Here is a 25,429-nt window from a genome sequence, read left to right as displayed (position 1 = left end):
CTCCCCGGGTTTCCCTGGCAGCCGGCCGCCCGGGCTGGGGCCTTCCCCGGGGCTGGGACGGGGCCGCCGTTCCTGGGTGTCTGTCCCTGCCTCCATGGGGGTTATTTCTAACAAGTACAGCAGAGAGACCACAAGCCCAGCCCCCCAGGCTTGCCCTCGGGGCAGCAACACCATCTGAATTCCCCCTGCCGTGTCCAGAAGGGCCCCCAGTTGTCCCAGCGTGGACGCGGGGGAGGGGGAGGGGTGGGGGAGGGGAAGCAAAGAGGGAAAAAAAAATTCACTCGATGTCCATAAGGAGAGGTACGTACCATGATACAGACACATGGCGTCTGCCCTGCCCCCAGGAGGTAAACAAGACTTCGGCCAGTCAGCAGGAGATTTCAAACCATTTCTCAGACACAAAGGCCACAGGAATAAGGTGCCGATCAGAGGAGGAGGGTCTGTGGCAAGCAGAAAGTCAGGCTCGCGTGCGCATCTGCGGAGCAGCTGACCGGCGGGCCGGCTGGCGCTGCCGCCCAACCCTGGCCTCTTGAGCTGGGAAGAACCCAGAAAGGTAATGCTCGGCCCGGACCCACTGGCCTTCGGCGGGCAGGGGACCCTCTCCTGCGGCCCGCGAACACCCACGTGCACCCCGGAAGGCCTTGGAGGACACGGAGCCTGAGGGACCGTGGGCGGAAGGAAGCTGGTATTCCAGATCTCAGTGTTTTAATTGGCGGGACAAGCGGAAAGCTTGGGGTGTCCCCCTCCCAGGGCAGGGATCCCGCCTGCTTTGCTGCGCGCCCACCATGGAGTGGGCGGGGCCTGACTCCTGAAATGGGTCTCTTGGGGTTTGTCACTTTTGAGACCTAAGCTACCACGTCCAAAGGCCAGGGAGAGCCAACAGAGCATTGCCTTAGGCCAAAAAGCAAGAACCCGTTCCACCCAATGCTTCCGAGCCAGGGCTAAGGGAGCTGCCGGTGCCCGCCTTGCCCCTGGATGGGCCAGAGGGGCACCAGGGGGGAACGGCCATGTGACCGCTCAGCCTCCCACCCGCTTCCCCCAAACTGAAGCACTGGTTGGCCAGGATTCACGTCCAAACCGACACACGCGCCTCCGTGAAATGGTTGGAAAACCTTTCGCCAATTCTCTGTGCCCCGGGCCTTCTGGAAGCCTGGGATGCCACCAGGAGCTCCCGAGACGTGACAGTCAAGGCAGCATGGGCCGGAAGGCCAGTCCTGAGTCCCTGCTGTCCACCCTCCCGAGCTGGGAGGGAAGCATCCCAGGGAATAATTCGGAGACCAACGTGGAGATGAGGCGGGGCAGGGGGGTGGGGTGGGGGGTGTGGTTAAGGAAGGCCCCCCCGTTCTCACGGCCAGGATGACGGCCCATTAACCATGGGCTCCACAGCTGAACGTCACCCTGAGTCTCCTCGACCCTGGTTCTGGGAGGAACGCTTCCGGGCCCCTCGGGCATTCCCCCCTCGCGCTACTACTGCCACGGACGGGGGTCCCTGGGGTCCTCCTGGTTTCCTATTCGCTTCCTCCTAAGATGTTTAGGGGGTTGGAGAATTTCTCTTTTAAATTTACAAAATGGTGCATATGTGTATGCTGCCTTAAAAAAAAAATATCTTATTGATATTTTCATCTAATTCCAGATAAACCCTCGGAAGCTGACTCGAGGGTTTCTTAAATGTTCCCAGGGATGGTTTCAGGGCCATGTCTTCTTTGAAGGATTACCCATGATTAATAAAAAGGAGCATTTAATAACCAGGACTCTGGCTGGTATTGGATAGTTCCTGAGACATCTTCCTGATGGGCGTTTGGAGAGACGGACGGGGAGCGCGTTGGTATCGGAGGCCCAGGACCAGCCGGACAGGACGCCTGCTCGGCCTCCAACAGGACCAGCCGGACAGGACGCCTGCTCGGCCTCCAACAGGCAGCGTCCAGGGCGGGGAGGGCCTTCCGTCAGCTCTCCGAGGGTGGGGCCTAGAGGCGACCTCGGCCTCCACGGGTTCTGTCTCTGGCTGGTGACACACCTCCTTCCGTCCACCCCGCCCCCTCCTTCCGCCAGGCCAGCCGTGTGCACTCGCTCGGGCCCCTAAGGACCCAGGAAGGTGCCCCCCCCCAGGTCAACAGCGCCCGGTGACGATGCCGGGACGTCAGGGTCTGGCCCATGCCCGAGCTTACCGGTTCCCGTTAAACGTGGATTTGTACTCGGCTGTCGGGTGTAGCGTCTCGTCGGTGTACATGGGCACGGACGCCCGGACACACTCGTGGGAGCACTGCAGGGTCTCATTATAGGCCGTGAAGATGTCCAGGCTGCTGGGCACCCGGGCGGGGGTGAAGTCCGTCAAGTTCTGGCAGCTCTCCTCCTGCTGGTTGACCTTCCGCTGGTGGCTGTTCCGACGCGTGTTCCCGCTTTGGGCGCAGCTGGAAGACAGAGGAGTCGGGCTGGGGGTGGGGCGGGCACAGGGGCCGAATCCCAGCACTTAGACGGGGGCACCTTCGTCTCCAGGCATTAATTATTCGTCATTTCCTGTTAGATGGTGATTCCCAGCCTCTTCGCCAAGACGGACCACAATCAAACAATCAGCTCGCCTGCGCCCTCTCTCTCCCTGTTTTGTTTGTTTGTTTGTTTGTTAGTAAAATTTGAATATTAATGTGGCCGTTATCGCAGGGCGGATGATGAAGAAAGTGTCTGAGCTGTGCTATCCCAGAGCTGAGGCCTCGTCTGCCCGGAGGATGTCAGCCGGGCCGTGGTGGCTGACTCGGTTTCCCCATGAAGGGATGGGTACAGGTCCGGCTGCTCTGGCGGCTCCTTTTGGAAGGGGCTACGTAACCGTCATCGGGGAGAATTATCACACGGGGGACCCTGCGTCCTCAGCCCCGCCCTAGCCCAGGCTCCCATGGATGGTCCACCCTTCACGGCCATCCGGTCCACGGGCAGCTCTGGTCCGCGTGCCCCACGGAGGCTCCCCCGTTCCTCGGGGCCACACAAGCCCTCTCGGGATCGCCAAGGATGGACGTGGGAATCCCGGCCTTGTCAGCCAAGGGATCTGGGGGAGGGGGCCTTCGGCGACCTCTCCCAGGCACTTCCAGCAAGTCACAGGAGGGATACGTGGAAGTCCCAGCCCAGCGGAGGAGAGCAGCTAGGAGGAAGTTTGGGGACCCCCAGCTTGGGGAGCCAGTTCCCCTTCCCCCCTCCCCGCTGTGCTCAGAGCCAATGCGGAAGGATGCGGCCGTGACAGGTGAGGGTCCATGAGCCCATCTTCCTAAAAGTCACGGACGTGGCCTGTCTCATTTTCCAAGGACAGGAGCCCTGCTTCCTGGTGCAGAAGCCACACCCCACAAATGAGGGTGGGAAGAGCTATGCAAAAGCCAGGGGACCCCCCCGCCAATGTCATGGGACATCCTCATCACGGCTGGGTGGTCGTCCCCAGAAGAACTCTCTGAGGCTTTGCTGCAGACCCAAATGTGGGAAACCAAGAGGGGCCAGTGTCCCCACCCCCTGCGGAGACCGTCAAGACGGTCGATGGCGTTTGTCCAGCCACACATCCATGGGATCCTGGGCCCCAGAGCCCCTTCTCCTGCCAGCCAGGCCCTGCCCAAGATGCCTCGGGGCGAGTTTAGAGTTGTCCTCATCACCTGCCCCAGAAAATGCCGTGGGACTCGGGTTTGCTGGCCTCCGGGAGGCCTCACGCATTTGCTGTGAGGTCTGCTTTGGAGCTGTGCCAGTCCCAGCTCTGCTAATCCAGGAGACTGGCTTTCTCTCGGATCGCTGTCATCGGGACACTGGGGAGCAGCTGCCCCCATCAGCCCCCTATGACTTCCGACCACCTTCTGGCGACGACCACGGGATGGTCTGGGTGTACCACTCTACAAGGATTCCGACCTTTGATGCTAAAAGTGAACACATTTGCTGGAGGGGTGGCTGCAGGCAGATGGGGCCTCAGAGGCATGTGTGCGGCAGGGTCACCCGGCACTGCCCGATTTTCCCCGGGGTGTAGCAGGTGTGCTCACCTAGCAAGGCCAACCTCAAAGTAGGCCAGTTTCCAGGAGGAAACAGGCGAAGACCAGCTACTCGGAGAAAAGCAATAACCTAGTTTGACAGACACACAGCGGCCGCAGGAGGAGGGAAGGAGTCGGGCTGAACACGGCCCCTGCACAGCCAGGGCAGCGAGGGGTGGGCGCGGGCCCGCCCAGGCCGCTGGCCAGTTGGCTGGGCGGCGTCGGCAGGCACGCCTGAGGCTGACACAGGCTTCGGAGACCAGAACACGGGCCGCCTGAGAACTGTGACGGAGGCGGGGCTCGCTCGCCTCCTGCAGGGAAAGCCGCGGCCAGGGGCACACCCCGCCCAAGGCCCGTGTCGGGCAGGGTGGCGCCTGCGGCCGGTCGAGCTGCCCCGGGGCTGAAGGCAAGGCCACGAGCTGCCCCCGATTCTCTGGCCCAGATGAGGGAAGCAACGCCCTGGGATGCGAGGCAGGACCGCGTCTGAGAAGTAGGAAACGCTCTGTGCACACTTCCCGGGGGACCCCCACAGCCCCGTGTCCAGACCAGAGGGGCCGAGGAGCCTTACCAGTTTTTTAAGACAAGAGTTGTAATCAGAGCAGCTATGACCATGATGAGGGAGACAGTGATGGTGATAATCTGATGGACAGCCAGACCTGGAAGAGAGGAAGGGGAGCAGCCATGAGACCCGGGCACGAGACACAGGAACTCGGGAAGGGCGGGGCCGGCTCCTGCACACTCCGGTCTCTCCTTCCCCACGGCAGGGGCCGGCAGGAGCTGGGTCCCCTGGAGTCCAGGAAGGGAGGCCCCGGCCCTGGCATCTCCTAGTTCCCCAGCTGTCACCCAGCCCACGGGCAGCTGTGTCCTGTCCTGCGCCTGCCAAGCCCCTCACTGGGCCAGGCAAGCTCCGGCTGAGGCCCGCCCCCAGGACCTGTCACCCTTCCTCCGCCTGCTCCCCCCTGGGTGAGTTCTCCGTTCCGAGCGCTAGGCCTTTAAGTGGGAGCAGGTTTGGCCTGACCCAGGAGGGGCCAAGGCAGCCCAGGATTTGTTGGGGAGGAAGGAGAGGGTGGACAAGCGTTGACCTCCTGGCAGGGGCTCCCTGGAGGAGCGCTTCCTCTTTCCAGAGTCCTCTCCAAGCGGCTCGCTGCCTGTTGCGGTTCCAGGAATCAACGATCCGGGCCTCGAAGCTGATGCTTCTCAAAAGCCTAGAAAGGGACCCGCAGTCTAGCCTCGCTGGCCTGTGTCTGCTGTGTGTGTGCACGGGGACGGAGCGTTCAGGGGTGCCCTGGCGGGGGCAAGTCAGGGACAGAAGCAGGGCGGCCTGAGCCCCGCCTGAGAGCGATCTGGGACCCCCACACAGGGATAGCAGAGCCCCGGGATTCTCTCCTACTCTGTCCCTCTGATCCCACCCCTGCACCACCTTCCACTAAGCACAGAGGCAGGGGTGGGAGGTGAGGCTCCCGGCTCTGGTCTTCCACCAGGCTACGTTCCCCCTGACCACGCGCCCGTCACATCCTTCCTGGAGCACGGACACTCACTGGGGACATGCCAGGCAGACGCCGCGGGTCCGTAAAAGCCCCCTCCGACCAGGAAGAACGCTTCCTACCTGAGGAGCTGGGCCATAAGGTTCCCGGGGGTCGGGGAGGGCTGCGGAGAGCCCTGCAGCGGGCAGCGCCCGTCTCACCAAAGGGCTAATTTCCCCGTGTCCTGGCACCTGGAAGCTGGAAGCACTTGCCTCTCGCCACTCCCGGAGCCCCCGGCAGAGACGCACCTGTCACCCCCGCGGAGCCCGGCGGGTCCCTGGGTGAGAATGAGACGGGTGCCCGCGGCCCGCCGGGGAGGATTTCGAAATGTGCGATTTTCCTGGCGGTCTCCCAAGGACACAGTCTCGCAAACAGATGTTACCTCTCCACTGAGTACAATCCTCGCGGGGAAATTGCTAATACATGATTCAAAGTTGGCATGGCCAGCACACAGGCTTTCTCTTCCTGTGTGCCCGTCTTCGGGGCTATTTCTGTTGGTCGTGAGGGATTCCCATCCTGAGCCCACAGGATAAGCACCGCCAGGAAGACAGGAGAAGACACGGATGTGACGGAGAGCCCTTCAGATGTTCCTTCATGCCCCGACTCAGAGCCGGTACGGAGCACCTACTGCATGCAGATGCTCTCCGCTTCGACAACTCGGCAGCTCAGCTTCCCTCGGGCCCGTTTCTTCACTTGATCTCAGCCAAAGCCTGAGAAGCGATCTAGCCTCCCCGCTTTTATTAAACGACAGCGTCTACTGCCGGTTCTGGCCCAAGAAAGGGGCCTCGTCCCCTGCATACCTGCCCAGCCCCGCACACCCTCTAACACAGCCCCTTCCGACTGTCGCTCTGTGGCTGATCACATTTATACCTGAAAAGGAGAAAAGAAAAACCAGCGGAACAGCGAGAAACATAACAATATAGTCCTAAGGTGTGCCTTATCCTGGAGGCCCTTCTCCTGCCTTTGGTGTGAATCCTCAGCTATAGAAGTCACCACGTTGAATTGTGGAAGCAACGAGAGCCGGGTTAATAACCAGGCAAGGTCACGGGCTATGCGTTCCAGAAGGACTTCTTTGTGCCGGGCACCTTGCCAAGCTTCCCTGTGACCCGTCGAAACCATCCTCATCATCCTGCACTTTCGCCCCTGCCTGACCGACGAGGAGCCTGGGCTGAAGAGTAAAGCGACTTTCCCACCGTCGTCCGGCAGAGCCAGGACCCAAGGCAATTCTTTGCTCTGAGCCTCCGAGAAAACCCAGCATCGGACGCCCAGCTAGCCCGTCTGTGGCCGCCTCCTGGTCGGCAGACTTGCCAGAGGCGGACACCCAGGACCCCTCCCGTATCTGACTTGCAGGGCAAGCAAACAGCCTTCTGCTGCAGCGCCTGGCCCCCGAGTTCTGACGGGCCCCTGGGCTCACGCACGGGAGCTCCACACTTACAAGAAGATCTCACAGACCCCATGCTCACGACGGTGGGACAAGGATCAGGCCTTTGGCCACGTGGCAAGAACAGCACTTGTAAGAAGCAGGTTGGAAGACAGAAAACCCATAGGGGTGACCCCTGGCTTCCTGTGTCGGGGGGGGTCGGCTACTAAGCAGAGGACAGAGCAGCAGGTGAGAAGCGGCGTCCTCTTCCAATCATCTGCCCGTTGTTCAGTCCTCCCCGAGTGCCAAGAGTCCTTTCTTCATCTGCGAATATCCCTCAAGTCTTGGTGTGATGCCGGGTGGGCGAACCTTGCCACAAAGGGCCAGAGAGTAAATATTTGAGGCTTTGTGAGCAGTGCGGTCTCTGTCGCCACATCCCAATCCGGCCATTATGGGGCAAGAACAGCCACGGATAATATGGGGGGGAAATGGGCGTGGCTATGTGCCAATAAAACTTTATTTATAAAAACAGACTCAGCCAGATGTGACTCCCAGGCTGCAGTGTGCTGGCCACTAATTTAGGTGAATAGCTGAGTGTTTGCCTTATACATGAAATAGAATATGTATCTATTTTGAAAGATCGATTAAAGCTGGGATTCAAACTGAAGGCCTTTGGTTCTGAAGACTAGAACCTTCCCTCTCCATCATTAAAGGTTTCCTGAGTTCTGAGAATGTCACCGGCCACTGCCAAGGGGATTTCAAGGACAGCCACCGCCTCTACCGTGGCAAGCCGGACAGTCACAGTCAGCAACGGGCAGCTCCGTCCTGCTGGCTTTGTCCACGTGAGCCTGGACAAAAGGTCACTTTGTGTGACAGTTTCCTCGAGAATCCAATGAGACAGAATTCTTGATTTTTGGAAACCAAACTCCAGGGAGAATTTTATCAGTTTAGTCCCTCTAAGGACCCTCAGAAGTATTTCAGCCACATGTCTTTCAATTTTCTCCATAAAGGTTGAAAAGGAGCTGCATTTTGCAAAAGCACAAGAACGTGCAGATCTCAGAACTGGTGTGTCCAGCCACTGGCTCTCCCTGCCCCATGCAAATAGCAGGGTTCTTAGCAGGTTATCCTCCCCCGATCTCTGCCTCCTCACTAACTTCTCCGAACACTCACACCTTCAACAGTGTTCCCTCAGGTCGGGTCCCCTGTGGAAATGACACAGTGCAGGTGGGAACATCTGTCCCACAAACCCTACTGACCCCGGGCAAGGCAGTGCTTGAACAGTGTCTCTGCCAGCGGTCAGGCAGGCTGTGGCCGATGAACAATGATGTCACTGGAGGGAAGGTACACCCAGGGAAGGGCAGAAAACACAAACTTCTCCTCTCCATTGACAAGGTCAGTACCAAATCCGTCTTCAAATTCTCTGTGGTTCAGTCATGGTCCCAGAGTGCACCGCACGCCGTGGGGGGGTTCTTACTTCCCCTTCCTGACAGGTGTTGCCGCTCCTGCTAATTTAGGGGCTCTCTCGGCTCCTGGTAATTGCCACTGTATACTAATGTGCGAGGAATCAGCTGCCATCCAGATAATGAAAAATTATACCTGGAATAATGGATGAGGACAGATGGATTAGCAAACTCTGCATCAATCAATAGGGCTTTTATGGTTATATTTGTGGGGGTTGGTAATAAGATCAGGTCCTGGAGATTGATGGGAGCTGGTAATCCATCTCCGGGGCTGGATGACTTTCTCCTGAAAGGAAGCCGAATCGAACGCGGGCCACGGTCCATGCAAAACCAACCCGCCGAGAGCCTTCTCGCCTAGCGCCCGGGGCGTGTGCGTGGTGCACCGGGTTGGCGCGCTGGCACGACGGCAGGAGCGGCTGGGACGTGCCGAGGCAGAGGAACCTCAGCAGCTCATCGCGCGGAGCGGGGAGCTCGTGTGCCTGCACCCTGGGAACCAAGGTCGGTGACCGGGGGGTCCAAGGATGTCTGTCTTCAGGGGCTTGAGGGGTGAGAGGGCACAGTGGGTTCCCAAAGAACCAATCACATGGTGAAAACGATATTCCTTCCCCACAAAGGCTGTAGCGCGCGGGCTCGCGGCCCGTCTCTGACCAACGGCCGGGGAAGGCGGGAAGCTCGCCGTGTGTGCTGCACGACGCCGGGCGGTCCGGCCCCGCTCTCCGGAGAAGGATGCCCTCTGAGGCCGGGGCTTGTTCTGAGTCACTGGGCCACCTCCTGGGACAGGGAGCTGCTGAGGGAAAACGTGTCTTCCCCGACCAGGGTGTTCTCAGAGAAACAGGGTAGCTTCTGGGGCAGGGGAGACGAAGGAGCGTGTCGTTTCCTGAGGGACCCTGCCGGGTGTTCCATGCGGTGGGGGATGGGGGGGCCCGGGGCCAGGACCCCGTGAGAGCAAGATGCCTCCCACTGGGACGCTCTCTGGCTTGCTTAGGGCAGGGCTCCCCTGAACAGAGAAGTGAGCCCCAGCCTGGAAGGAGCCACGCGAGCACCTCAGGGTGACATGGGGAAGGCGAAGCTGAGTCCTCGAGGTATCCCCCCAAGGACTCACGTCAGAGTGTCCTCAGCCGGCGACCCATGGCCCTATCTGAGACACCTCTGGTGGTCACACAGGGAGGAAGAGGTCCTCCTGGCATCGAGGGGACAGAAGCTGAAGACGCCGGCTCTGTCTTCCTGTGCACAGGACAACCCCATAAGAAGGACTGACCTGGCCCCAAACGTCATTCACTAACAAAAGGAACGCGTGAATGACACGAGGAGACGGTCCCCATCGCAAACCATCCAAACCGACGTGCCGCGATGCCATCCCCGTGGAGCGTGTGGGCAGTGGGTCAGAAATGTCCGGACCACAGCCCCTGTGGCCCCAGAGCTGGAACGCAGCCCCTGCCCATCACGCCCCGTTCCCCCTCCAGCCACCTCCTCCTTGGTGGCGAGGTGCGGCCGGCGGAGGGCCCAGGACTGAGTCGGCCCCCAGAAGGGAGTCAGGCACACGGGAGGGGTAGCAGGTGTCCCGCACTGCCTTTGGCAAAGTCGTCTGTAATGCTCACCACAACCTCAAGCAGAGACGCTCCCCATTTCCGCAGGGAGGTTAGGGCACTTTCTCAAAGCTGTGCGGCATAAGCTGGGAGGTCCCTGAGACGACCTTCAGGTTCAAAGATTCACTCTAATGATTCGGAATTGAGCTGTTGTGCTCAGTTTTGGTTTAGTACAGCGTAGAAACAGGATTGAAAATCTGCACTGGGATGAGGTGAGGGGGCAGGGTCCAGGAGAGACCAAGGGTGGTCGTACCTCCAGCCCGACCAGAGGTGGAGCGGACGTCCTGGGGCACAAGGCCACCACCATGAGTCCATTATTAGTCCAAGACCCTCTCATCAGACAAGACACTGATTTCCCAGGACCTGGGCTCAAGGTGGTTTCTTTGAGCAAGGATAACCCTTTCCTGCTAAGAAAAGCAGTGAAGACCCAGGAAAGCCCGGACTCAAACGCAAGCAGGCTTGTCCTGGGGCCATGCCTTGAGCTGGGGTCGTGCCCGGCCCCCTGGAGAGCAGTGGTCCTTCCACCCTGGGGGGACGGCCAGTGGCTGTGCTGCTACGATCTGGAGAGAGTGTGGGGGTCAGCACGCACACCTCACTCCGAAAGGGGCTCCGAAAGGGACCTGAAGTTGGGCTCGCTCCGCCAGCATTACGCTCACTAAAGCTGTCCTACCCACAGGTCAGCCACATCGAGGAGCAAATTCCTCTGACGAGAACAACCTCAGTGGAGACTCCCCTGCATTACAGAGCCTGGTGGGGAGACAGTAGAAGCTGGGGGCCCAAAAGATTGCCCAGCGGCCAGGTCCAGACCCCGAGCAAATGCACCGGGGCCCGTGCAGAGTTTGGGAAGCTCTACCCACACCCATGGTGGTGTCGTCGTTTTATGGGTTGAGCTGTGTCTCCCCAAAACTCCCACGCGCAAGTCCTAACCCACTGACTTGGAATTTCCGGAAACGGGGTTGCTGCAGACGTGACTAGTTAAGAGGAGCTCGTACCGGGTCGGCGGCCCCAACCCCGCATGACCGGAGTCCTCATAAAAGAGGCAGATTTGGAGACACAAAGGGCCACAGGGACAAGAGCGGAGTTGCGCTGTCAGAGCCCAGGAGCCACCGGACGCCGGGAGAGGGGCCGGACCATCCTTCCCGGGAGCCGTCGGAGGCGCGTGGCCGGCTCTGCTGTCCTCCACAAGTGTGGAAGGCGGCAACTCTGGTGCTGAGCCCACCGGCCCCAGTGCGCTGCAAGGCCAGCCCTCGGACCTCGCGCTCCTCAGCTGACATGCTCTGCGGGGGCCCAGGAGCTATGGGGGTCGGTCAGAGTCACGGAGGCTCATCGCCCTCCTTCAACTCTGCCAAGCCACCGTCCCCCACCCAGCTGACTTCGGCCAGCCCCGAGACAGCGGGCGCCGGCTCCTGGGAGCCCAGACCCCGGGCAAGTGACCTGGTCTTCCCCCCACCCCAAATTACGTCCTCGTGCCCCACCTCAGAATAGGACCTGATTTGGAAATAGGGTCTCCAGCGGTTTAATTAATTACCTAAGCACCTTGAAATGAAACGGCCCCGGATACGGAGTGGGTGGTCAGGGCAATGGCCGTCCCTGATCAAAGCCTGCGACGGGCCCAGAGAAACGTGGAAGAAGTCCGTGTGGCGGTGACGCAGGGGCTGGAGGCGCGAGGCCATGAGCCCGGGGCCGCCAGCAGCCACAGGACCCTCTCCTAGAACCTTCGGAGACGGTGTGGCCCTGCGGGCGTCTCACTTCTGGCTTCAGTCCTCCAGAAGCTGGCAAGAATCAACTCCTGTTGTTTCAAGCCCGGGGCTGTGGGACTCGGCCCCCGGCGGCCCCAGGGGCTTGCACACTTGCCTTGTCTCACTTGACTTCTCTGCAAATAAGATCCCAGGAGAATTTATTTGGAGGCCGAGGGAACATCGTTAGCAGCAGGACCTGCGCACAGTAGGCCTCTGCGCCAGCGGGCGTCTTCTCCATGCGGCCGTGAGGACGGGCCTCGGGAGACCTGCTTCCGCTCCTGCACACACACGAGCCTTCTCCGACGGATGCCACGGGGACTGAGGTTTGTGTCTCTCCGTCCCTGGGGTCGCCAACACCACACTGAGTCGGAAGGCCCGGGAGCTCCTGAGACTGCGGCCTGAAGGCCAAAGACAGCGCCCCCCCCCGACTCTGTAACTGAAGCTTTATGGGCACGTGGAACATCTGAGGCTGCTTGGGGGCTACCAGGGAAGGGCTCAGTCGTGGGGCCCGGACGCCTAAAATATCTGCTCTCTGTCCCTTTAGAAATGAGTTGGGGGCCTCTGCCCCAGAGGTCCCCGAGAATTCCAGTGGTCGCTGCTGTGCCTGCCTGGCAGAGATGGGGCTGGGGCGGCTGGGGACAGAGAGGACTGGCCCCCGTGGCCCTGCCACCCCCGCCTTGTCTCAGGGCCTCTCCCTCCGCGGGACCACACACAGTCAACCCTCGTGGAAGAGGGTGCATGTGGGGTCTGCATTTCTGAGCCGAATCTGACGGCTAGGAGGGGGGGTCACTCCCAGAGGCCAGACCCCGTCCGTCTGGTCCCTTGGACTCACATTCACAGGCAGCAGCAACCAGGTGGTCGAATGGAGGCCCCGGAAACATGCCTCCCGCCTTGGGCCTGGAACACCCCAGAGGCCGGCTCAGACCTGCTCATTCACAGGCAGCGTCATTTCTGAGCGGAAAGGCGGGTCCTGGCTGGAAACCCAACCCCTCAGAGAGGAGATGCTCCCCTTCAGGAGCTCTGAAAAAGCCCGAGCGCTGGGGCTCCTCCTCGCCTCTGCCTCTACCTCTCTCTTGCTCTGTTTGCTGCTCCCTCCCGTGCACAGGCACGCACAGAGGGGCACACGTGCACACACACGCACATAAGCCACCACACACCCACGCACACGTGGGCACAACCACACACCCACGCACACGTGGGCACACGCACAAATGCACACATGCACACATTTGCACACATGTGTGCACATAGGGACACACATGTGCACATGGTCACAGATGCACACACATGCACACAGGCATGCACACACGGTCACACATTTGCATGCACGCACACGTGGGCACACACAGATGCACACACAGAGGTCAGACAAAGCACATCATGCACACACATGCGTGCACACAGGTCACACAAGCACACACATTTGCACGCACACACATGCGTGCACACGCGGCACACACACTGACTTTATTGCTCATCTCATTCAAGAACAGACGCTGCTGTTGCTCAGCTTGGAGCTCAGTAGCCGATATGGAAATGACCCACTTCTTTCACGTAACTCCCCAGAGCACTGGGAGGTTTCAACAAAGGACGGCAGGTGAGGAACGAGTGTGCACGGAGCCAGCCTCACTCCGGGCTAAGGAGACGCCAGGGGCAGGGGAGGGACACCCCGTGGTGCCCCTCAGCCAGCAATTCCGGCCGGCAGAGGGGCTTTGGCTCTGGCAGCAGCATGGTCGTGGGCATGGGTGCTGTGGCCAGGGCTCTGGGTCCCACGAGTCAGCGGCTGGACTACTCACCGGCAGCGCCGGCGCCCACCACCAGCGAGGAGTCCATGTTTCGCCCGCACGATGGTGAATGGGCCACGCCGCAAGCGAACGGTGCAGCACCCCTCCAGCCCGGTCGCCTCCCTCTCCAAGCGTCCTCGCCTTGTGACCTGGATGTTCCTGTCCTGAAAAGGATGTGCCAGTGAGGCCGTCGCACTCCCAGTCAGGACCCAGTGCCCCGTGGGTGCGCCGAGGGCAGAGACTCCTGCTACATAGGTGGTGTGCGGGCAGAGGTTGGCCCTGAGCACGTCGGGCCACTGGCTCCTTTGGACTTTTGGGGTCACAGGAGACTAGACCCAGGCCAAATGCGGGAGCAGGGCGGACAGCCTCAATGGTGGAACGGCGGCCCGCCCCGCTGAGCTGACAGACAGACGGCCACTCCGAGGGTGTCCTTCCGCAGGCGCTCACCCTGAGGTCTGGGGCTGTTTCTTACGTGCTGTCATGCTGGGCCCGCAGCTAACTGACACTCTCCGTGAAGAGGGGAGGGGACGGTCCTCCAGGCAAAGAGAAGGAGCTCCGTGGACGAAGGTCACAGGAGACTGCCAAGGGGCCTCCTGGCAGGACGGCCTGGTGGCTTCAGGTCCCGAGAGCTCAGAGTGTCAGACATCAGCAGGTGCCACAGCCCACTTCCTATGCTGCCGAGTCCCGAGCGGCTTCTCACACTTGAGTCCGGTCTGAGGGTCTTCCTGTGGGAACCCAGTTCTGACACGTGGGAGGAAGTGGGGCAGACCGGGTTTTCTTGTAGAGGCGGCTGGGGCAGAATGAATGCACCTGCCTACAGGAGCTTTGATGGACGCAGGCCGTGGCCTTGCCTGGGAACCCTTCGCAGTGTCCAAAGCAGGAGTTCTGTGCTGTCCTTGGAAGCTTAGCTCCCTGCTCGAGACTCCTGATGCACGAGTTTGAGAACTGTCCGGCCGAGAAGCCAGTTTCATGGAGCTGGTGTGACCCAGCACGGCCCGGACAGTCCGACGCAGGCACTCTCCCCCGTAGCACGTGCGCGTCTAAACCCCGGCAGAGCTCGCTCTCCACAGAGCTCGGTGGCACGCAGGCTCAGGGGAGGAACGACCCCTGTCCCCCGTCCTGAGGGCCTGCTGTCCTCGGTTCCCCCAGGGCATCATCCACCTACTGCCCCCGCGGCCCTCAGCAGACAGTTATGGGGTGGAGAGAAGAAACTCCACTTAGGAGACCTGGATCTGGGGCAGCTGCTCCTTGTTGCCTGGCCGTGACTTGGACAAGACCTGCCTCGGTGGTCAGAGGTCAGAGAAGGGCTGTCCATGACGCATGTCGACGACGAGGTCCCCCAGAGCATCCCGGAGCACTGGTCCTGGGCTCCGAGCTGGGTGTCCCCAATGTGCAGAGCTGGCCGTTCCTCCAGCCCCCACCAAGTCTCTCCCCACTGCTGGTATCTGGACTGGGGCCCCGTGCTGGCCGCTGCTCTCTGCACGCCCAGAGCTGGAGCTCACCACTGCATTGCTCACGCATCGCTCACCGATGGAGCTATGGAAACCCATCAACGGCCACCTTCCAGAGACCGGGCAAGCTCCCAGTCCAATCTCTGGACTGAGCAAGTCTGAGGGGCAGGGGGGAGGGTCCAGCCTGGTCTCTTCAGAGCACTGTGCAGCCTGCAAACAGCCCGGGGGCTCAGCCGGCGGTCAACTCTGCCCTCAAAGTTCACTGACGGTTGGACGGAGCCAGCAGGAGGTGGAGGCCAATCCCTGCCTTCCACTACAATCCCTGCCAAGCCCTCGAGTTTGGGGAAACTGCGAGGCAATTCTGATGGGGTGGGGAGCATGGCAGAGAAAGGGAAACGTGGGAGTGCCTACCAGCTTCCCACAGGGGTGCTCTGAGCCCTTTTTAAAAGCTTCCTGGTGGGGAATATCCTTGATCCCAACAGCAACCACTGTTTTTATGCCGCTAGCTGCCACTCTATTAAAAACAATAAACAGGCAAATAGACGCATTTAACAGGCCCAATATTCCCTCTCCGACCCACAGGCCCTGTGTGGCCCTCTCTTTGCCCTCGGACAGTTGTCTGATCCCCCTTATCCCACTGGGAAGGGCCTTTGATGAGAATCACAGCTGTCCTCACCCCCAGCTCCAAGGCAGGGCCACCTGGAGGGTCAGCTGAGAAGGGCAAGACATGGCAGGTCTGGGCAGTGGTGGCACCTGGACCAGGTCAGGAGAGGAGGGAGGAGTGCCTGAGGGCTGGGAGGCGTAGGGGAGGGGTGGTGTGGTGGATGATGGAGGCCGGCGGGGTAACATCGGCCTTTGGCTTTGGCGTGTGGCCCTCACGACATCCGAAGCCATGTTGGCAAGTCAGCCTTTCAGGGCCCAAGACTCAGGCCCCATCAAAGAGAGACAAGCAAGAACCAACAGAACATCCAAGCTCAGCCTGCGGGACCAGAAGCCAGGAGCCCCCTGTGAGTTTGGAGAACCGAACAGGTGCTGTTCTCCCACCCCCGAGAGGACAGCCGTTTGGAGTCAAGGAGGCGTGTGCAGGCTGCAGACAGAAACGGGCGCTGAAGACTCCCGAGGAGGATGGGGCTTCCAGAACGACGGAAACCCGCTTTCCAGTTCTCATGCTCCCAACCTAGTTGGCTGAGGAGCAGCCTCTGGGGCAGGAATCGGCAGACGTTCCCTGTGAAGGGCCAGGGGTCAGAATTTAGGCTTGGAGGCCCATAGGGTCTACACCACAACCACTCACCTCTGCCACTGCACCTCTGAACCTGCCACAGATCCAGAAAAAGAAATGGGTGCAGTCACGTCCCAGTAAGACCCTGCCTGGGGCCACTGACAGTTAAATTTCAAACAATTCTCATGTGTTATGAAACACCATCCTTTTGATTTGTGCTACCTCTATAAAAAAAAAAGATTTTATTTATTCATTTGAGAGAGAGAGACAGAGTGTAAGCAGGGGGCAAGAAGAGAGGGAAAGGGAGAAGCAGACTCTCTGCTGAGCAGGGGGCCTGATACGGGACTCGATCCCAGGAGCCTGGAATCATGACCCAAGCCAAAGGCAGATGCTTAACTGACTGAGCCACTCAGGTGTCCTCATTAGATTCTGTCTATAGCTTTTCATCCACAATGTCCAGCATTGAACCGAAGTTTACCGGGCACACCAGGGGACAGCAACAAAGAACAAAATCCAGGAGGAAAGAGATGACAGAAGAAAAGAGATGACAAAAGAATCACCAGGCATTGGTATGATCAGGTGCGAGCTCTAAAATTCAAGGTGGTTAATAGAGTAAAGAGACTAGATTGTCTCTTTACAAGGGAGGCTTACACAGATACTAACATCTTACACATAAATCATGTCTATGGACAATGTACATAGGTCTAGGTAATTTTGAGGAAAACAGAATCGATTCCTGCTAATTCCTGTGGGATGGGCCCCGGGAAGCTGCGGTTCCCTCTCTGGGTCCTGGTGCCCCCACCCACGTAATGGATAATTCAGTCTGCATTAGTGGTCCTCCAACCATCCTCCTGAACCTGGACACGGTGCTTTCAGGAGCCGTGGGAGACTCGAGGGCAGTCTGGGGTCCCCTCTCCAACCTTAACTGTGCTGCCCTACTTCAACCTCTTCTCCATGCCAGGTATACAAGATTTCCCTAAAAAGAACCATGAAAACCTTTGGATGGATCAGTGTGGGGGGTCTTTCCAGCAGCAACGATGCATGATTCTATCAAAGAAGGAGGTTTGTGATAGGCCCCAGCTAGACTCTTCAGAGGAGGGAAGGGACAAGCAGGAGAGACCTCTGAGGAGGACCTGTCTGGGGGCCAGAACCAGGGCCACATGGCCAAGGAGCCACAGGGGCCTGATGAGGTCTTTGTGGGCCCCACTGAAGTCTCCCTCCTCCCAGTGCTCCCGCTGTTGTCTCGTGCCTTGAATTTGCCATTTTGGTCCTGGTTTTATAGATGTCTTTGAGAGGCAAACTCCTTGTAAGAATAAATCTTTCAGGTGACACTGTAACGGGGTGTGGTGTGTGGGAAGGCGTGGGAAGTCAAGATCACTTCCTATTGGCTGAATGATTCAAAAAAGCAAGAGAACCTTGGGTCCTGATGCAAGTGGTGTTGCTGAGAAGCAAGGGACCGCGAGAGGCTAGCGCCCCTGCCCCCAGAGGACTCCATGCAGAAGCTCTATTAGGCTCTGCTTATGTGTCTGATTTACACTCTGCAACATAATAATCCTATTAGCTTAGCACCTACTATGTGCTACATGGACCACAGCCTTCCCAGCTTTGTAGGAGGGGAAATATGGGCTCACGGTGATTGTCCTGGGCTCCCCCAGGCCATCCCACCTACCCTCAGAGCCAGGGTTACCATCTCTAACCCGACAGCATCTTCTCCTGCTGGAACCTCCCACTGGCTGCCCCCACCCCGTCTGCGGGGGACTTCCCCTGGGGTAACTGCGCCTCCAAGCACAAGCAAGCCTGTTCTTTCCTCGCCCCCCATGCCAGTGTTCTTCCTCCTCTTCCCCGCTCCCTTCTCCTCTTCCTGCCTGTTCAACCCCTCCCTTCAAGACACCCTTGGCTTTACCTTCCTCATGTGTCTGTGACAGAGTCCTCCATGCACTGAGCCCTGGAGTCTGCTCAGTGGCCTTCCTGGCTAACCTGCCTTGTCTCACTGTGGGCACTGCCAGCACCATGCAGGGAGATGGCAGGCACATGGCATGGGAGGGGGTCTGGTGGCAATAGGATGGGGGGTTGGTGAGGTCCCGTCCATTCGCCAGGCCCCCCTTCAAGCCCCTCAGGCCCTGTGTCTCCAGTCACCTGTGCACCCGGCTCCTGGCCAGGGCTGGCTGTGTGTCCGTGCCCAGTGACCCACTCTTATCATTCTAGAAAGGGACACACGCTTTGCAGAGGGCAGGGACGCTTCTTCCCTCGCTTTCATCTCCACTGCGTCCTGCCCTCTTGGCTAAAGCGTCACCATTCGGTCTGCTCACCCATCTGGCTTCGGATGACAGGCTGGATCCTGGGTGAAACTGGGGAGCAGACCCCAGGCAGAACATGCAGAGCCGTGAGGACCGTGGCACACGTGGCTCGGGGTGGGGCCCTTTCCTTCAGCTCCCCCAGTTCCCAGCACCGAGGCAGAGCTCGCTGCCCCCAGGCTCCTCACACAGCCCACTTTCTGGAGCCGCGGCAGCCCCAGCGCTCACTCCCAGTCGCCCCCCGTGCCCCGGGCTGTGACAGACCCGGATCCAACGTCTCTCCCAGGCCACACAGTGCTCGGCCAGGTCCGTAACCACGTCGTCCCTGGAGGACGGTGAAGAAACGGTTGTGACCAGGAAGAAACGGGTGGTGTGCAGGAGAAGCCCCTGGGGCACAGGCATGGGAGGTCCCCTGGGGGCAATGGAGGGCTGCCCTCAGGACCCCCAGCCAGGCTCCAAAAGTGGCCTGGCCAGCGCCAGCTCGGGGACCCTGGGCAAGGAGATCGGCGGACCATTAGAGACTTGGGTTCTAGAATGGGAATCCACAAAAGCTGTTCGCTGCCTTCCTCACCCCCCAAGCCCAGGTCAGGATGCCGGGGGTCTCATCCCTGCCTCCTGGCTGCCCCACCGGGTAGGTCTCCTTCTCCCTGGGACCACGGACGGCGCTGTGGGAGAGGAGCACGCACATCGTTTCTCCCCCCCCCTTCCTCCCTGTCTGGCCGTCCCTCTGTTTCTGTCTGTCCCTCTCTCGGAGGTCTGGATCCCTTCCTCGCTAGTCCGGTCAGACCACACGGGGGCCGCGAAGCCCTCTTCCCGAGGCGACAGCAGGGGTCCCGCTGCAGGGAGGGAGGCTGAGGGGGCTTCACAGGCGATTTCTGAGCCTTTCTGGGCCCCCCGCTCCCACGGCACAGGCCCCCCCCTCAGCCCCATCCTCAGGGGACCCACGTGTCCCGGCCGCGGGGGATGACAGGTACGCCGTTCCTGCCAGGCTTTCTCGGAAACCATTTTTAAGTTATGAGGGTGGCAAGGGCACCTGTCAGGTCCCTTCGGCCACTTCCTGTGTCCTTCCTTAGCACAGATTCTCAAGGGCAGGGAAGCAGTCCAGCCTGGACAGCGTGATGTGCGTCCATACCTCCTGCCTCCCTCTGCTGCAGGCGTGTGCACACACACGGGCAAACACAAGTACATGCACATACGAACACACCCTTCTTACACACCCGACTCCTTCTGCTGCAGGCGTGTGCACACACTCCCTTTCCTTACACACAGGCCGCTGCACTCCTCCCACAACTGGCCGCCGTGCCCCCGTGCGCACGCCCCTGGTGGTGGAGGCGACCTGCCAAATCCTGTCGTACCTGGACTGCCTCTTAGGGCTCGCACCTCCCACACGCCCTCCCTCCAGGTCACCCGTCCTCCGTCCTCTGAGAACCTGCTCTGGGAAGGGCAGATTCAAATGCACAGAAGCACCTGCCCTCCCCGCGGGGCCCCACGCCCTGGGACTACGGTGTCCCTGCCTCCCTCCGCTCTTTGCAGAGGCCCCGTGGGTGGGGAGTCAGATCCCATCTCAGCTTCCTGATGGAAGACCGATGGAAGACCGCGGCTGCAGGACGAGGTGACTTCTCCAGAGCCACCCCTCAGCGGGAGCACAGCGCGACTTGTGGTTGTCGCTGGGCCCTGTGCCCGTGGGAGGCACAGGTGTGGGGCCTGCGAGTGTCCTGTCGACTGCTCAAGCTCCCCCCGGTCTTCATACCCATGCTGGGGATACCAAGTTGCTGGGACGGAGCTACCAGGAGGCTCTGAGGCTCAAGGGCACGGGGGGGGGTGGGGGGCAGGGACATGTGAGGAGAGCAGCACTGTCACCCGTTGGGGGGCCTAAGAGACGGGCTGGAGTCCCCACCCTGGAGCCCCAGAACGTGACCTCATTTGTACACAGAGATGAGGTCGCACGGGGCAGGGAGGCCTCCAGCCCAGGGTGTTGGGGGACCTATAAGAACAGGAGCAGACACCCGAGATGCACACAGAGGGCAGGAAGCCGCACGAGACAGAGGGAGGACGGCGGGACTCCCAGGACCCCGCGAGTGGAAGAGGTGGGCAGGACCATCCCCCGGACGCCGTAGGGAGCCCGGCCCATCCGCCCCCGGATCCCAGACTTCCGGCCTCCAGACTGTGACAGGCCAACGTTGCCTCCAGCCCCCAGCACGCAGGGCTTGGTCACAACAGCCCCAGAGGCTGACACAGCAGTGAAGACTGGGTTCCGTGGGGTCAGGGGGCCGAGTCCTTGTGGGAGGGCTTGTCTGTGGCAGAGGCCGGGCTGGACCAGCACAGCCTCGCCCTGCCCGCCCCGCGGAGCGAGAGCTCTCCGTAGACAATTTGCACCGTCTGTACCAGCAGCGCAGGGACTGTGGGGACCCAGCCCCTTCTTGCCGTGGTGTGAGGTGACCGCCGTGCACCGTGTCTCCTCTGAGACGCTAAAGGTCACCAGCTGCCTCCCCAGCTCAAATCCCAACGTGTGGGCAGCAGCTTGGCCAGACTGGGCAGAACCAAGCAAACAGACAGCACAGAGCCTGCTGTTCCTCTGGCCGGACCGCCGCCCCAGCCGGCGCCCGCCGAAGCACGGAAACTCCGAAGTCCGGAAAGCAATGGAAACAGTGTGTAGTGAACACGACTGTTTTCACCCCAAACCATAGACGTCTTTGCCATCATGGTGTCCAATGAGCTTCAGAGCAGGCCTGGCGGGGTCAGCGCTGGCCAGGTGAGTCCTTGCACAGAGGGTGATGGCCCACCCCCGGGTGCTGGCCAGCGCAGGTGCCGTGGGGGCCTGGGACCCACAGTATTGCTCACCATGTGGTAATAATCTCAGGGAGACACACTCCACTAGCAGGCCCGGAGAGCAGCGCAGACACACCCGAGTGCTCACTCCCTGGACTCTGAATGTGACCTTATTTGGAAGCACAGATTTTGTAGGTGTCATGAACTAAGAACTCCATCCCCGGGGGACTTAGGGTGGATCCTCAGTCCCGTGGGGTGGAGACTAGAGGGGGGACTAGGACACACAGAGACACGGGGACAGAGGTTGGAGCCACGTCCCGGGAGTCCCCAGGCAAAGGAGGAGGCAGGAAGCTTCCTGGTGGCTCCGGGAAGCTCATACATAGACTCTGTTGTCTTCACTGTATAGGGAGGACCTGTCCAGGTCCCCTGTAGTCCCGTAAGGGGCAGAGCCCATGATAGACACAGCCTGATTCCAAAACCACCCCTCTCTCCACGCGTGCTCAAGTCCCAGCCAGACCCCGAGGCAGGCCACTCACCCCAGCAGCAGGGGACTCGGGAGGAGGACACTCTCCCAGAGAACGTGAATCCCAGTACCCAGTGGTCTCTGCTGGCCTGGCTGCACCTCAGATCCCCAAGTGATCCGCTTCCCCTGGACGCCAAGCCAAGCGGAGCGCACACCTCCCAGCTCTCGGAGACGGCCTTTCGTCCCACCCTCCACGGGGAGCTCTGGAAGCTCCGAGACGCGCGTCACTCACGAAGGAGCTGGATCAACGCGGGAAGCTGACTGGCCAGGGAGGGTGGCGCGTGGGTCTGGCCAAGCAGGGGGGGGATCCCCGCGGGGCGCTCCCTCAGGTTCTCTGCCCAACGTGCTGAGCCTCTCACCGTCTCACCAAGGCACCTAGACCTGTGCATGCTGCCATCGAAGCCGGGACGTGGGGGAGGCACTCCTCCCAGAGGCACAGGGAGCAGCCAAAGCCTCGTAATGGGGTGAAGAAGACAGCAAAGTCCGGTCACCTGCGCCTCTCGGGCAGCGGGGAGCCCGCAGTCACGCCCGAGTCTGCTTCAGCCCCAGAGCCCATGCCCGCCGCTTCCCAGTGCCGGTGGAGCCGGAGGCCCTGGGGCAATTAACTTAGGAAATTGTCATCCCGGACTCTCCAACAGACGCCAGCGCTTGAGCACGTCTCTAATGACCATTGCTGTTTAGCTTGATCGCGTGTGATTATTTCAATTCCAGCTGCGAAGGGGGAAACGCAGCTGCAAGTCCCACCGGGCCCGTTGTGCTTCTTCCCTTCCCAGGACGCTCCATCTAAGGACCCTCTCCTGGGCGTGGTGGTGGTGTTGACCAGGGATGGAGGAGGTGCAGGTAGGGTCTGGACCCCTGGGTCCCTTCAGAGCTACCAAGGGCAGGATTCGGGGCCCGTGTAGGTCGGCCTCTCTCCCAAAGCTCCCGTAACCCACGGATCTTACTTCTGCTTTCGGTAACTCTTCATGGTACCATCACCACTCCCAAGGCAAAGCACTGCGCTTGGCTGGCAGCTGGAATCTGTGTGTGCGCACGGTGTGTGTGCTGCGTGTGGATGGCTAAGCAGGGAGGCATGTGAGCCTAAATGCACACACATGTGTATGTGTGTGCACATACATGCCTGTGTATGTTGCATGCATACGGCCAAGCATGCCAGCGTGCACGCGTGTGTGTACACTCACGTGCTTGTGTCTGCATTCAGATCCAGCCTCCGGCCGAGCTCAGCCAGGCTTGAGTCTCCCTCCACGGGGCCTCTCCCATGGCACTCAGCACCATGCTCTCTGACGGAGCTCAATAATAGCTCTGTTGATTGATTCATTGACCTTGGACAAATCACTTAAATTCTCAGCCTACTCATCTGCTAGAGGGGAAAAAATGTGAGTCCTTTAAAGATCGTGAAGCATGATACAAATGTAAGGATTACGTGTGAGGCTGAAAACAGGGGGATGGCCACATCCAGCACTTGGAGCCAAGGCTCCTTCTGGGCTAAACCCACACACAAGGGGCTGAACCATGCACTCCAAGCTCTGGCCTGGCCTCGCTGCCCTTGACAAATGACTCAGGCACGCCCGGGGCCCATCTGGACTCAGATGTCCCTTGAAGTCATGGTGGCACTGACCATGCGACTCTGTGTGTCCTCTCCCCTATGCCCTGACTATTACCCCTCTCAACAGCCCCCTACCTGTCCCCACAGACCCATTCCCTCCCCGCGCCCAACCCCAGTCCCAGCCTCACGCTGTGATTGTCCAGGGCACGCCGCAGCCCCAGCTTCTCCTGTAATTATATCATCAAACCTGAATCAGCACATGAGCCTTATTGAAGTCAGGAGGCCAATTATTCCCCAATCAATTTCGAGTAGGTAAGTCAGGAATTGTTCTTGGCGAGACCTCCTATAGATGAGGTTGAGCCAACCTGACCTTCACTTTGCAAATCCGTCCCGGCTGCACTGAGCGTTTAAGGGCTCAGGTCAAAATGTAAAAGACAAATTCACTGGGGGGGGGGGCAGGGAGAGAAAGAAATGAGGAAACCATTCAGGCCTATCTGGCTGTGAACTCTTGGCAAAGCCTCTTATCAGTTTGATGGCCTGTAGCTGAATAAATCAATGGATGGATAGATGGATGAGTGGATGGATGGGTGGATGGACGAGCGGAGGGGTGGGTGGGTAGGTGGATGGATGGACGGACGGATGGATGGATGGGTGGATGGACAGACGGACGGATGGGTGGATGGATGGACAAACAGACGGACAGATGGACGGACGGATGGATGGGTGGATGGATGGACGGACGGATGGGTGGGTGGATGGATGGACGGACGGACGGATGGATGGGTGGATGGACGGACGGACAGATGGATGGGTGGGTGGATGGATGGACGGACAGACGGATGGATGGGTGGATGGATGGGTGGACGGACGGACGGATGGATGGGTGGATGGACGGACGGACGGATGGATGGGTGGATGGACGGACGGACAGATGGATGGGTGGGTGGATGGATGGATGGACGGATGGATGGGTGGGTGGATGGACAGACGGACGAACTAATGGATGGGTGGGTGGATGGATGGACGGACAGACGGATGGATGGGTGGATGGATGGACAGACAGACGGACGGATGGATGGGCGGATGGATGGGTGGATGGATGGACAAACAGACGGACAGACGGACGGACGGATGGATGGGTGGATGGACGAACGGACGGATGGGTGGATGGATGGATGGACAGACGGATGGATGGGTGGGTGGATGGATGGGCAGATGGACGGATGGATGGGTGAATGGACAGACGGACGGACAGATGGATGGGTGGATGGACGAACGGACGGACGGACGGATGGATGGATGGACAGACGGGTGGATGGGTGGGTGGATGGATGGATGGACAGACAGATGGATGGGTGGGTGGGTGGATACACAGATGACTGGATGGGTGGTTGGTGGATGGAGGCACAGACGGATGGACGGATGGACGGATGGATGGATGGATGGATGGACAGACAGATGGATGGGTGGGTGGATGGATACACAAAAACACTGGGTGAGTGGGTATTCAGGGAGGGTAGGCACAGATGACAGCTGTGGCTTCCACAGTTTGCTTTTGGTGCTTCTGTACCTGAGCTGAGCTTTCTGTTCTAAATTTCCCACAGTTTGATATGTACCCTCTTGCCCTTTAACTGCCTACTTTCCTCAGTCCTACCTCGGCCCCAGATCCCACCATACATGGCTCCATGTTGGCAAAGCTGGATATTCAGATCTTTGCTTTTACAGTCTCTGTCCCATGTCCCGTGTCCAAAGCTGGCCTTAGGGAGGAGTTGAAAAGGGGGGTGGGCTTTTAGATGTTGTGATTTATTTTACTTTACTTTGTATTTTGAAATAATGTCAAACTTAGACAAAAGGAGAGAGGGTGGCTAGAGACCCCTGCCCCAGGTTTGCTAACAGTCTCAGCATTACCCAATCTCAGACCACACGTCCTGTTTGTCAGCCTCTCCTAGACTTCTGCGGCCTCAGCACTACAGAAGTACCAGTCATTTGTACCTCTGTCCACATTTCCTCATGGGTGGAGGATTCAGGGAAGGGAATCCATGAAGCCAGGCTGTGCTATTGGGGGCTCCTACCAGCTGGAGCATATGGATAACCTGTTGCCTCCTGGGTGGGGTCACTGGGACTAGTGGGTCCCAGTCGTATCTTCCTGCAAAGTGATATCCCCTCTTTGTGGAAAGAAGTATCTTCCA

At 59.7% G+C, this 25,429-nt stretch overlaps 1 protein-coding gene across 1 annotated transcript in view; it reads right to left on the bottom strand.

Moving 5' to 3' along the window:
* The window catches only part of AJAP1 (adherens junctions associated protein 1), a 110,105-nt gene that overhangs the window by 6,741 nt on the left and 77,935 nt on the right, over positions 1-25,429 (bottom strand). Inside the window, exons 3-5 of the mRNA XM_082687938.1 lie at positions 4,555-4,642; positions 2,166-2,408; positions 309-440 (exon numbers count right to left, since the gene is read on the bottom strand). Of these exons, the coding sequence (XP_082544064.1) occupies positions 368-440; positions 2,166-2,408; positions 4,555-4,642 (404 nt within the window). The 3' untranslated portion in view covers positions 309-367. The remainder of the gene's footprint in view (positions 1-308; positions 441-2,165; positions 2,409-4,554; positions 4,643-25,429) is intronic.

The sequence above is a fragment of the Mustela nivalis genome, assembly GCF_964662115.1.
Source record: "Mustela nivalis genome assembly, chromosome: 10".
Taxonomy (NCBI): domain Eukaryota; kingdom Metazoa; phylum Chordata; class Mammalia; order Carnivora; family Mustelidae; genus Mustela; species Mustela nivalis.
The sequence above is the reverse complement of the archived record's forward strand: the minus strand, read 5'-3'. Positions and strand labels throughout refer to the sequence as shown.